At 40.7% G+C, this 14,194-nt stretch overlaps 1 protein-coding gene and 1 long non-coding RNA gene across 2 annotated transcripts in view; one reads left to right on the top strand and one right to left on the bottom strand.

Moving 5' to 3' along the window:
* WNK4 (WNK lysine deficient protein kinase 4) overlaps positions 1–14,194 on the top strand; it is a 233,957-nt gene that overhangs the window by 207,053 nt on the left and 12,710 nt on the right. Inside the window, exons 15-16 of the mRNA XM_033917613.1 lie at positions 8,030–8,940; positions 12,817–12,907. Of these exons, the coding sequence (XP_033773504.1) occupies positions 8,030–8,940; positions 12,817–12,907 (1,002 nt within the window). The remainder of the gene's footprint in view (positions 1–8,029; positions 8,941–12,816; positions 12,908–14,194) is intronic.
* LOC117347153 lies at positions 4,107–7,447 on the bottom strand. The gene is made up of 3 exons (XR_004536727.1): positions 7,404–7,447; positions 7,235–7,320; positions 4,107–4,557 (listed from the first exon to the last, which is right to left on the bottom strand). It is a non-coding gene; the product is annotated as an uncharacterized LOC117347153 (long non-coding RNA).

Here is a 14,194-nt window from a genome sequence, read left to right as displayed (position 1 = left end):
AATTGGGCACTCCTCCTGCTGCAGATATTCGGGAGCGGGAGGGGCGGCTTCAGGGGTTCTGGCAGGAGGGACTGGGCATCCCTCAAGCTAGGGGATGTCTTGGGGGGTGGCGGCAGAGGAGACTGGGCATCATTCCTGCCAGTAGTCTTCACGGGGGGAATAGGTTCTCTGCCGATAAACTGATCACGGCAGGGAAATTCCCGTGCCGCGATCAACTCAGCAGCAACGCGATTCTCTAATTGACGCTTATGACATAGACGCCAGTTAGAGAATCATGGTATTAGGTGATTCTATATAAGATAGAAACATAGAAAGATGACGGAAGAAAAGGGCCATAGCCCATCAAGTCTGCCCACTCTACTGACCCACCCCATTAGGTCTGAGTGCTAATGACCTAGTACCTTAACTCGACCCTCGTAGGGACCCCACGTGGATGTCCCATTTATTCTTAAAGTCGAGAACGCTGGTGCCCATGTGTGAATCCCAAAAGCTACTTAAGCGGCTTCTGAGACTGGGTATCCTATACAGAACCAGCCTTTAGACCTGGTTTTACATTGTCTAAGCCACAATGTATAAGTTCCGTCCAGGCAGCCTCGTAAAACATTCGATTAGCTCTGCAGTACGACTTAGGCCTCCTTTTATGAAACTGCCATTCAGCGCAGCTCCCAGCGCTAGAAAACTGCTATTGCAGTTTTGTAAAAGAGGGGGTTAGTGTGGGTCGGCCCCCATCCCGCCCTCACCACTCCTTCAAAAACTCCCCTTTCAGCTCTGGGTGCACAGCGGGATTCAGAGGCCTAAAAAGTTACTGGATACATCTAAAAACCCTTTTCAATTATCAGCATTTGGATGACCTACCTCCAGAAATTCTTGTAGTTTTAAAGGATCTTCAAAGTTCAAAGTTTTATTTTCATACGTTACCCTCATTATAGCAGGGTATATTAGCCCATATCTAGCACCAATGGATCTCAGTTTTGGGCGCAATGCTAACAGCTGTTTCCTCTTATATGCAGTATTTTTAGCAAAATCAAGTACGATGAATATCTTAGAATCTTGGCATCTTAAATTCTTGGCTGTTCAAAAAGATTATTATAATAAATTTAAGGTTGTGTGGGGACCTTTATTAAATTATAGTAATGAATAAGTTACACTTATTCTTAATACACATGTGGATTTGGGGGGAGGGGGATTTCTTGTTTTTCCATTAAGAATATATAGATGATTGTCGTAAGATATTATTTTCATGTGGTATATATTAGTTGTATATGAATTTGGGAGGGGGGGTGGGGGTTAAATCTTCTTGGTGTATGATATTGAAAATTTTTCAAGTGATGTATTATATTTGGTTGATATTTACTGTACACTTGATATAAGTTTAAAAATGAATAAAGAAATTATATTTTAAAAAAAAGCATTTGGACGACCTGTCTTTTAGGTCATCCAAGTGCCGACTTGGGTGGGTTTATAGACATATTTTTGTTTTGAGTATGAGCCCCTCAGTCAGTTAAAAGACTACCACAAACTCAACCATATTTGTAAGGAATGAAATATTTGCAATTGGCCTAAAATTGGAAACTTGAGTCAAATCTGCATCAGGCTTTTTAGGGATCAGCATTAAAACAATTTTGCCAGTTTCCTGGGGAAACCAACCCAACTCTGACCCTGTCCTTACAAAAACATAACAAGATAATTCAATAAATCAGGAGGAGTCTTTTAACAAAAAGGAAGGAAGGATGTCTAATGGACAACCAGATCTAGATAATCTATTGATCAAAGTCAATAAATCACAGGAAATGATTCTCTATTCACAGGGATATCAAATAAATAATCAGATAGCACCGTAGAAAAATGCTTGAGCAAATGAATATAAAGTGCTTAGACAACTTCCTTTGATAGCACCACTGTCAGAAAAAAAAAAGATTTGTAAATATCTTAATTTCCTTCTTACTCATCTGTCTCCACTAGAATGTGTTTCTTCCAGAATTATATCCCCCTTCTATCAAGCCACTTTAGGGGGGTTTTTATCGCCAGCCACTGAGGTAAAAGCTCCAACACTCACCGAATTCCTATGAACCGCAACGGCCGGCGATAAAAAAAAAACAAACCTAACGTAGCTTGATAAAAGGGGGCCTATGTTACCCTTTCTTTTTTGTATTTTTGTTTTCTGTAACAAGTGAAAAATTGTTTGTAAAAATTTGCACAAATATAAAAAATTTCCATGTAAATATTTTGTCAATCATGGGAATAACGGTTACAGGATTTTTTTGTGTTTCTTTTTGGAATCCAGTTCAGCTACAACATTTTCTGGCAGATAAGTTGAAAGAAAAGGAAAATACATCACGGTAGAGCTTTTTACCACGGGCCGGCAGTTCCTATGATCGTCAGAGCATTTACCTTGCTAGCCTGCAATAAAATGTTTTACTGTGGTTTAGTAAAAGCCAGCGTTAGTTTGCTTTGGTTGATAATAATTAATAGCTTGCAACATTCTTAATATTTTTCTTCACTACGGGGTCCTTTTTTCTAAGGCGCCCATAGAATATAATGCGCACCTTATGAGTTTTTCTTTCTGTTTATTATTGCTGTTTTTCCTAAAATGCATTTTGATTTGAATGTATATTTTAAACTGCATTGAGGGGAACGAAGAGCATTCAAGCAGCAGTTAGAACCCAATCCACCTTACTTGGCAGCCTAGCTGGGCCGTGCCGTGCCGCTCTCTCTGTTGTTCGCTGGGTTACTATGTAATGTGTCTGTACTGGCACCACAGGCTTGTCCTCTGTTTCCTCCATTGGCAGGAAATTAAGATTGATTTATTTTTCCACTGTGAGCTCAGTGGGTCAATAGTGTGAAAAAACACATACATTAATCCGTTTACAAGTAAAACACATGAATTCGCCTTTGAGTTTGAATAAATATTTTGATTTGTCTTTTCAATGATTGGTATAATTGAGCATTATCTGAAAATATAACCTGGGGTTACATGGGATGAATCTTTTTTATACTAGGCTAAGGAAAAGAAGAGCTGAATGCTCCACACAAGTGGGTAAAAGAACTTGGTAGAGTCTTATAGATGGGTAGGGGAAAGAAAAGGGAGGGGGAGGGAGGGTTCAGACAGAGCAGGAGAGATGCCCATTCTGCATTTTGTTCTGAAGTAGAGGAGTAGCCAAGCAACTAAACCAGGGAAGCCAGACTTCAAATCCCACTGATGCTCTCTATAACCTTGGGTAAACCACTTAACCCTCCATTGTGAGCCCTCTAGGGCAGTGTCTCTCCAACTTTTCTGACTCCGACACACTAAATGGAGCAAATGTTTTTCTCGGCACATTTTAATTGAAATTATACAATTGCAAAACCAACAAAAAAATAAAATTGAGAGTTAATTATTTAAAGTTCTTTAAGTTATGTATGGGTAATTGTAACAATGGTGAAACTGGTTAGGATAGGATAGAATTGCCAATCAATACAATGGATGTGCTTGTTTTTTTAGTGCAAATTAAACTCAAAACATGGCTCGATAGTTGACAAGCAAACATGCATTTTATCATCCACCATCTGCAGTCGTTCTCTTTGTTTCAATTTCATTTTTGTCAGAGCTGAAAAATCTAAGTTCGCAAAGATAAGAATATCTAAACAGTAACTAAGCCTTGATTGCTTTGTTGCTCAAGTTAGGATTACTACTGCTTATAAAATAAAAATAAAATTACTTGCCATTAGTTTTCAAGGACCAATCACATCAAAGAACGATGCTTGTCTGGGCAGTTACACACAGGCACTCATAACATTAACAGACTATTGCATACCTGACGTAGTCTATACTTACGAAGGGAATTTTTAAAAATAAAGTAAAATTCTGGAATCTCTTCAGGGCACACAGTTTGAGAGACACTGCCCGAGGGTCAGAGAAGCACTTTATACAGGGCTACTACTGAAAAGATATGAACTAAATCCAAACTAGCAGGTTTTTAAGTACTGACCACTGTCAGTTAATTAAGAATTTATAATATTAAATAATACATAAGTAGAGAAAGGCCTGAGTCAAAACAAAGAGAAATTCAACAAGTCTGCAGCGAAGAGAAAGCACCAAAAACAAAAAGAAACTGGAGAGAGGAATGTACAAGGTACAGGAACTTTTATTAAAAGTCAATAAAAAGTTATTGTCCATTGATGATTCCAAGATGGCTGCCAGCAACTGAGAGTGAGAAGACGCTCTCAGGATATCGTTTCCTTTATCTCACCCGAAGAGGAGAGGAAAAAGCGCTGTCGGAGCCTCACGGCGCTTAGGAACCCCTTCACAGGCAACTATTGAAGATCTCCTGAGGCGTATACAGCAGGAGCCGATTGCATCCAGGAGTCGCCTGCTGGTGGAACCGCAGGCTATGAGTGAAGCTGCTGCGAGTTTCCCTGGGCTGGAGTCCACCTTGAGCCCAGACGCCAAGACCCCGCCTCCACAGCCGCAGAGTGCAAGCTCTCCATGGGAGGACAGTCTTTCCGAAGTGGCGGACTCTATCTCCCGGGAGGCTATTTTGATCTTGGCACTGAATGCGAGCTTGACTGCGGAGAAACCTGCGCTGGAGCAAGAGGAACAAGGCATTCAGGAGAGACCCAGGGCAATTGAGGAAGAATCACAGACTTAACAATTTCTAAACCCACTAATGTTACCCTGGATTCAATATGGGACTTAGTAATGACTTTGGGTCAGACTTTGTCACCACAAATTAAAAACGTAAAGCAGAAGTTCCAGGAACAAAAGGAGGACATAACAATTTTGAAAAAAAGATAATATCATAATAAATACAAAAGTGGAAAAAATTGAAAAAGACCTCTTGGAAGTTAATCAGATACAATCCACTATGATTAGAGATAATTTGAATTTGAGAAGGAAGATGGAAATATTGGAAAATAATAGTTGAGCAAATAACCTTAGAATTTTAAATTTCCTCAATATCAGCTAAAGAAATGTTAAAAAAAATACTTTCACTTCAAAAGGAGAGGGAAAGGAATTCATAATTGAATAATAGTGATAAAATTATTAAATTTTATATGATGTCTAAAATTATAGTAAGGATTATATAAGATATGTTGTATGTACATTATGTTATGGAGATATCAAGTGTATCAAGTGTAAGTGTATATGAATCTTTATGACACACTTGTTGTTATATGAAAAAAATCAATAAAAAATGTTAAATCACAAAAAAAATACTTTCACGAAATTCTTGATATATCAGAAGAACTGTTTCCTCCTTTCTGAAACATTTATTATCTTCCAATAAACGATCAAGAGGGGCAACAACAAGACCAGAATCAACAGATGGATTTAACAACTATGTTGGATACCTCTTTAAAAGAATTAGATCAGCTACTTTTGTTGGTCACAGTAGTATTGTTGCCTGACAAAAATTGGAATTTCTGGGTCAAAAAGTTAAAGTGTTTCCAGATGTGACAAAAGAAACCCAGAGACCTAGAAAACAATTTTTGTTGTTAAAACCAGGGGTGACTGCAATGGGGGTTGTTTTCCTTCTACGATATCCATGCAAATGTGTTATAAAATATAAGTCTAGTACTTATATATATTTTTGAACCTTCGCAGCTGTCGGGATTCTTAACCATGAAGCGTCTTGAAGGGGGAATTCTAACAACTGAATAAGAAATTGTTTCTGTATTCACTAACAGTTGACCGCCTACTTTGTGAAATAGGATGTGTTTTCCTTTTTTTCTTTATTGAATTTCACCTTTTTTTCTTTATTGAATTGGACCTTATCAATATGGGACTTTAAATATTGATTAAGTGAATAATTTTACTTTTTTGTCTAAATTAATTTCCTTGGATAGGAATTGTATAGCTTATTCATTTCTGTACAAGAAGTGTATTTCTTGATAAAGTGATAAATATAAATTAAAAAAAAAAAAAAAGTTATGTCCAAAGGATGGCTCTCATATACATGGAGACTGGACCCAACATGGGCCGTGTTTCGGAGAAACACTCTTTCTTCAGGGGTCTGAGTTGTGCTGTGCTTGACTAATAGAGAACCATATGAGGTACAACGATGTGGTATAAAATCCTAAAAATTTGTGGATAGCAGGCAGTGCTCCGGTTGGACTGATACTCAATGTGAACACTGTTGCCTGCTATCCACAAATTTTATACAACATCGTTGTACCCCATATGGTTCTCTATTAGTGAAGCACATTACAACTCGGACCCCTGAAGAAGCAGTGTTTCTCTGAAACATGGACCGTGTTAGGTCCGGTCTCTATGTATATGAGAGCCATCCTTTGGACAATAACTTTTTATTGACTTGTAACAAAAGTTCCTTTAGGAGTGATTATTAATTTTTCACTATAATTATTAAGATATTTTTTTCACTGTATTAATTTATTACACTAAATTGCACACGTGTTCGGCTGGCCCCTATAGTGGTGCCGGCTCTGTGGTATCTAGAGCATTACAACGGCTTCTTGGAGCTTGTCTTCAGAGCTCACACCCCCACACTGATGGCGCTCTTCCACTATTTAAAATTGATATATTATATTTAGTGTGAGTTAGTTATCCCACAAGGTTTAGAATCTTCCAGGCAAGCCCTACCCTTTTTGCATTGCATCTTTTAAGGTCCTGTTTTTTTCGGGGGCTTTATTTGCTGTTGTTTTAATAAAGGCATTACATGATCGTATTTGCGAGCATTACTTAAAATTCTCATTGCCGTATTTTGTAATGTTTGAAGACGTTTTAATTGTGATTTAGGCAAACCTGCTTAGATCACATTACAGTAGTCCATTTTCAAATTTATAAGAGCATAGAAAAGGTTCTGGAGAGATTCTTTAGTAACAAAATTTTGAATTGCTTTAAGCCTCCACAGAGCATAGAAACCGATTTTATCACAGTTGTTATCTGTGCAGTAAATGGTAGCGCTCCTAGCTGACCTTAAATGACCCTAAATCACATAGAAACACATCATCCAATATTCAGCTGCGGTTTTCTAGGTCATAGATGCTGCTTTTCAAAGTGCTACTGGCTAGGGCAGGGGTGGGCAACTCCGGTTGGGTTTTCAGGATTTCCCCAGTGAATATGCATTGAAAGCAGTGCATGCAAATAGATCTCATGCATATTCATTGGGGAAATCCTGAAAACCCAACTGGATTCCGGCTCTCGAGGACCGGAGTTGCCCACCCCTGGGCTAGGGACATCCCTGGATTTTCAATAGCATTATTTTGTAATGTTGCCAAATCTCTGTAGACATACCCTGGCACTATTCAGGTGATGCTGAAGCAGTTCTGGGGTGGAGTCAGGAGTTAGTTGTTCTCTTTCCCATCCTTGAAGGGCTGTATCTACAAGAGATGCCTCGATAGAACACTATCATTCTAAGTTGGCAAATGGAATAAATGTTTAACTAACTTTATCTCTTTCTTACCAAACTTTTAGGAAGTCAATCAAAACTTCTTGGACAAATTTCTCTGACTCCATTTCTTCCATGATGTACTTCTAAAACACTTCCAGGAAAAATTGATTAATCTTACCATGTTAATGTAATTTAGAAATTTTTTTTATAATATCGCTGTCTGTATACAGTCTCTTCCTCTGTAAACCGCTCTGAACTGTTTGTGGTATTGCAGTATATAAAAATAAAGTTATTATTATTATTACCCAGAGATAAGCCTGGTATTCGGATTAGAGAATGACACGGGGACAAATTTTTCCCCGTCCCCGCGGGAACTCATTTTCTCGTCCCATCCCCATGAGTTATTTTCCTGTCCCTGCCCCATTCCTGCAAGCTCTGTCCTCATCTGCACAAGCCTCAAACACTTTAAAATCATAAGTGTTCAAGGCTTGTTGCGGTTAAGGCGGAGCTTACAGGAATGAGACATGGAAAGCAGCAAAACTTGCGGGGACGAGACACGGAAATTGAGTTCCTGCGGGGACGGGGACATATTTGTCCCCGTGTCATTCTCTAATTTGGATAAATTAAGGACGGCAAGACCCTGCTCACTATTTCTGCCCTTTAAGGTTTACCAATTTTCTGTTCTTTTTTTAATGTAGCTTCCCCAGTGGCAGCCAGCAGAACATGGCCACCGCTTCAGACAACTTCCAGTCCTTCTGCCTCCTTTCCAGCAATGTGTCACCTGCCTACATCTCAATCCTTTCCACCTTCTGCTTTCAGTGCGCTGCAGACTGGACATCTCCCAACCCCTGCTCCAAGCAATACTTTTCCAGCACCTCTTCCTCAGACTACAAATGGTACAAGTAGCAACAGACTACAGAGCCCTCTCTTCTCAGGCCTACTCAGTCCTCCTGGAAGCCAACAAAGCCCTTTGCAACACATGCTTATTAATGGGATAGTGCCACAGACTGCAAGCAATGCAGTACCACCAATGGCATCAAATTTGCATCCTACAACGGAATGGTCCACCACCGCCCCTCTGTTTTCTTTAGCCAATGTTTTTTCCTTGGCAATGAGCATGGCACAGACCCTTTTACCACCTCCACCAGCAGCTACCTCCCAGCCTCAAGGAATCTTACCAGGCAGTCATATGTACCCACCACAAATATCAATATTTGGTCAACCGCAACCAATGCATCAGAATAATTATCCTCAACCTCCATTTGAGATAAAGGGCGACCTGCCCATTCAAGGCCTTACTCCAAATAATTATAATCTGAACTCGGGTAGAATACCAGAGAACTTTCTACAAAATACTCCTATGTCACCTTTGACCAATTATAGCTTAAATGTAACCCAGCCATTTAACGGAACCCAAGGAATCTCACCAAATGTAGCTACTGTGCCTTTACCAGACCATCTTCTTGGAAGATCACCTTCACCAATGCCGCTCCAGAGGTCTCTTGTGACAGAGCAAAGCCCTGGAAGTGTGATGAACGCTGAGGCTATGTCAATAGATTCTCCTACAGATGGTAACAGAACCACACCAAGAGGAATAGAGAGGAATATGGTAAGCAAGCATTGTGTTTCCCCTTTAAGAACGAAACTAAGGTACTTGTTTTAGAAACACTATTCATACTGGCATTTAGATGTCCATAATGCATGAATGTCCAAATGCCAAACGTCTAAAACTGAAGAATGTCCATATGACTAGGGGGGAGGGGGTCTAGGTGTGTTGTGAGCAGGACTAGGATGAGCCTAAAATATGGATGTTTATACTAGGGTTACCAGATTTTCCGTTTTGAAAATCTGGATCCCTACACCCGCCCACTCATCCCCGCCCCATCACACTCTCCTGCCTGATGGCGATTTGATGGAAGCTTATCAAAACCTGGACAAAGTGCTAGGTTTTGAAAAGCCGTCTGGACCCCGGACATATCTGGAAATCCAGATATCTGGTAACCCTAGTTTATACTCTCTTACAGAAGAGGAATGAATATCTCTTCCAAATGATGATCGTTGAGATCTAGACCTGTTTCCTGGGGTAGGGAGGACAGATTGAGACATTCAGGTTTTACTTCTATTGAAAGCAATGGAAGTAAGGAGGACAAATTGAAACATCTACATGTTCCTTCCACTGAAAGCAAAACCTGGATGTCTCATTCCATTTTTCTGGAGCCATATGGTAACCTTAGGTCGTACTGAGCAGTGCTTCACTGGAGGGATTAGAGGAGGTCACCTCCTTAACGCCTCATCGGTCGATGTGTCTTGACCCCCGAAAAGTGAAACAGACAAGGGAAATGGGGCTCAGGCAGCTTTGGGGAAAAGTAAACGCTTCTGTTTCTAAAATGGTTAACGTAAACATTTGTATTCCAGCCCTGAAGCCCTTATGGTGCCATTTCAAAACATGATCGTCCATGTGCTGCCATAGGGAAGTTCATGCTCCAGTTTTTTGCCGGTGATGTTTTAGCTGTTCAATTTTCTACAATGGGCAATCCTGCTGTATAAAGCTGGTGAAACCGTATAAGAGAGATTCAAAGAAGAAACCACAAAGGGCCTTCAAGTTCTGGGTAATTCTGCTTTAATGATAGACCTATGTGTGCAGCACAGCTCTTTGTGGCACCAGATTAAGTGGCGTAAGGGGAGTGGGGCGGTCCGCCCCGGGCGCCATCTTGCTCAGGACGCCGGCACCTCTCCTTGTCTCCTTCCCACTTCTTCCCCTGCCGCACGCACGCTCCTTCCCTTCCCCCATACCTTTTAACTTCAGCGTGACCAGCCACCAACTTGCTGCCCGCGTCAGTTTTGGGACTTTCTCCGGCATTACTTCCGGGACCCGTGCCTAGGACATCAAAGAGAGCACCAAAGCAGACGTGGGCAAAAAATTTGTGGCTGCTTACCGAAGTTGGGAAGGGGCAAGGGAGGGGCACCGCTCACCCTTTCTAAGCCACTGAATCTGTTTCTTTTTCACCAGTTTGGGCAAAGAAAAATTTTCATTGACTATTTTGATCTATCATCCCTATTTGCTAGACCTTCTGACCCCTGGTGCAGGCAGAGGTGCCGAAACACAGTCCATTTCAGGTCCATCATTAAAGCAGGATTACCCGGAACTTGAAGGCCCTTTGTGCTTTTTTTGTGTTCGTATATAGCTGGGGCACAGACATCCATTTCTCCCTGGGCACTATGTTGGTCAGATCTTGTGCTAAACTTGTGGAACCTGAGATTCCTGAACTGGACATTTCAAATGCCACTTGTACAGTGGCAGTGGCAGTGGCATTTCAGGCCAGGCATTTGCTCCTTAGGGAGGTGGTTGCTATGGAGCTGGCGTTGGATTTGTAGGTACTTAGAGGGCCTCAGAAAAAATAGTTAATGTCGTATGAAAGAAATGACAATTTTGCATGAGCTATAAAACTCTTTCCTTTTGGCTAAGTCTTAATAAGAATATTGTCATTTATAGCTAAAGCTCAGAATGGTTTACATGCATTTATTCAGGTACTCAAGCAGTTTTCCCTCTCTGTCCCAGTGGGCTCACAATCCATCTAATGTACCTGGGGCAATGGGGGGATTAAGTGACTTGCCCAGAGTCACAAGGAGCAGCAGGGGTTTGAACCCACAACCTCAGGGTGCTGAGGCTGTAGCTTTAACCACTGCGCCACACGTTGACAACCTATGCCTGGTGCATTCTGTTATCTACAGAGCTAATTGCAAATAGCAGAAACAGGGATCACTTATACCACAATGTGCTAGGATGGAAGATGAGAAACCAGGGCTGATCCAAGTGTCTCTCTCCTGCAGCAACTCTGGTGACAAGAGCACAAAGCAAGCTCGGAGAGGCCATTGCAAAGGGCCCTTCACTTCTTTCTACGCACAAAGGCTGGTACTTACTGCTTCTGATCACAGACAGTGATCAGCTGTCTACACAGAACATTGTAGAAAAATGTTTTATTCTGAGAGCCAAAACAAACCAGGAAGAATGCACTGGACCCTCATCCTTACTTTGTGCTGTAGACAAACTCAGACTTTTATAGAAAGAGCTGCATGACATGTCTATTAAGACTCAAAACATAATCTTTGGATGTAGACTGGTGGACATTAATTGGAGGAGAAAACACATGGATACACATAAGCTCTTTTACTTTTGTGATTATTGTAAACATACTGAGGGTCTCAAAATAGTACCTGGCGGGCTGCAAATTTGAGACCACTGAACTAGAGGGAAGGGGGGGAGGGGTGCGTGTGGTGAGGGGAGGAGTGGGAAGAGGCAGGGGAGGGTGGAGAGGAGTGCCAGCACCCCTACCAATATGGTGCCCGGGGCGGACTGCCCCCTTCACCTCACTTATTACGCCACTGTGGTAGATGGTATCCACCATCCCCTCTGGTTCCCCCTTAGAATTCATAAAACAGCTTCCTCCATGCGCTCACTGACTAAAAGAGCAAGAAAGAAAGATACAGATTTAAATCCATAAATCTGACATATAAAATTTCATTTTCCAGCTTCTCTGCTGGGGTGACTTTAAGGGAGATGATCTTTCTCGCTCAAGTTCTCTGCATATCTTGCTTTCCGAAGAGCGATAGACATGGTTTAAGCATTAGCAATATCCCTGAATCATTTACTATTCTGCTGTGCAATGGTGTAGTAAGGGGTTTTTTTTTTGGGGGGTGGAGTTTGGGGGGCAGTTCACCCTGGGCATGGTCTTAGAGCGCAGCACCACTCCTCCTCTCCCTGCCACGCACGCGTGCCCCTTGCATTCCCCCCGTACCTTTTTCACATCCCTGGCGTGAGGTTGCTGCCCGTGTTGGCATCGGCACTCTCTCTCTGACGTCACTTCTGGGACCCGTGCGTAGGAAGTGACATCAAAGGGACGAACTGACACCGACAGGGGCATGCTGCTCACACCACCGCCCCTTATGCCACTGCTACTGTGCCAAAGATAATAAATGTATTTTTCTTGGTGCTGTGGAAATCTGAGAGCAGCCTTCATATTAATCAGACAAATTTTCAGTGTAATGGCTTGGCAAAATAATTGGTCCAAGTGATGGCTTTTAATCTGTAAAGCACCTGCCATGGAGGATACAATGATCATTAAGAACAAACAGATGGCCAAAATGACCCCGCCTGCAAGACAGCGGGAAATGGATTTCTCTCTGATTTGCAAATGAACAAATTCTGCTTTAATCTGATGGTTTTTGAGCTCAGGTACATGATATCAACATATACATGAAACTGAGTCAGAAATTCTGGTATTGTTTAAGCTGAAGTGAGTGCATCATTTATTTTCCTGTAAGAGCTATCACATTGAAATTACGATAAAAATGCACTGCTGGGGCATCTCCTTGGTTTTCCATTTTCACAAGGCAGGTGAGAACAGTGCTACATGTGCTTGCTTCAAAACATACAATGGGATATTCACAGGATGGGTTTTTGTTTTTTTGTCTCCTTATGGTACAGCCTGTCATTTCTACAAGTGAATCGCAGAAAACAGCTCCTAGCCCACCAGTGGCCAGCTCACTGCCTGGAAGTCCTCCACCTTGGAATGATGGTAAGCTCACCGGAACCCAAGCCAGGACCGATTCCAGGTGAAGCTCTGCCTGTGCATTTGCAGGATTGAATCTGTTTAATGCTCTTGATGTGGACAGGACCACTGCACGCCTTACAAACAAAGGGGCAGTTCTATAAATTGTTGGCACACTAGAATGCGCTCAGCGCCAGTTCTGCCATAATAATAATAATAAGCTAACTGACAATATCAGTGAAGTACAGAAAACAAAAAACCTCTATGCCAGTAAAAATCTGTTAAATACGTTTTCAAACAATGCCTAAAATGCATTTTAAAAGTCATTTAAAAAGCTTTCTTTTTAAAGACGCTTTAAAAATTTTACATTACCCTCCAGGTTTTCAACTTCCCCCTCCTAATGTTTTTTTTTCCATTTATGGTTCTCTTCTGTACCCTAAAAATATTGAAATGTAGTTCTGCCCTGTTTTTACCTAGTGTCTCGGTTTGGTCTGTATGTTTGTTGGTCTTAACCATTGTTTTAAAATTTTTAAACATTATGTTTAAATAAATGTTATTTTTTTCTATGTTGTAACTCGCTTAGTAAAAATTAAATTAAGCGACTCATCAAATTAAAATAAAACTTGAAACTTGAAAACTTGATGTAATACAGGAGCACCAAAAAAAGTATAACAATTGACAAATGGCTTATTTAATTTTCCTTTTGCTTGTACTCCCAATTCATTGGGGGGAGGGATTGAGATGTCATTGGCTAACTTGTATTAAAGTTTCAAGTTTTATTAAAATTTGATGTATTTTAATGCGTATTACAAATTTAAAAAGGGGACAAGCAATAAAACAGTTTATTACATAATAAAATATATACATACAAATTTATTACCGATACAAAAGGAAAGGGGGATGAACTACAATCATTAAAGAAAGAGGAGAAACATTTATGGGTAACACATCAGGAGGGGGCGACAATGAAGAGAAGGAAGAAAGAAGAAAAGAGAAGGAGGACAAGAGAAGGGAGGAGGAATTGAGTCCTTTGAATAAGGACTGATTTATGTCAAATTTATGTATTATGTTTTACATTATTGTAAACCGAGTCGAGTTCCTCTTGGTTGATGACTTGGTCTATAAAACTAAGTTTTAGTTTAGTTTAGACTGAATATAAGTGTAAGCAAGTTATTTTATCTGTGTCTCAAATGCATCTTTATACAAAAAACTTTTTAAAAACCTTTGAACTTTTCTAATGAGGGTTCAGTACGCAAATAATTTGGAAGATTATTCCAGAGCTGAGGAGCTATGACTGAAAAAATAGATCTCCTA

This window comes from Geotrypetes seraphini, chromosome 13, assembly GCF_902459505.1.
Source record: "Geotrypetes seraphini chromosome 13, aGeoSer1.1, whole genome shotgun sequence".
Taxonomy (NCBI): domain Eukaryota; kingdom Metazoa; phylum Chordata; class Amphibia; order Gymnophiona; family Dermophiidae; genus Geotrypetes; species Geotrypetes seraphini.
The sequence above is the reverse complement of the archived record's forward strand: the minus strand, read 5'-3'. Positions and strand labels throughout refer to the sequence as shown.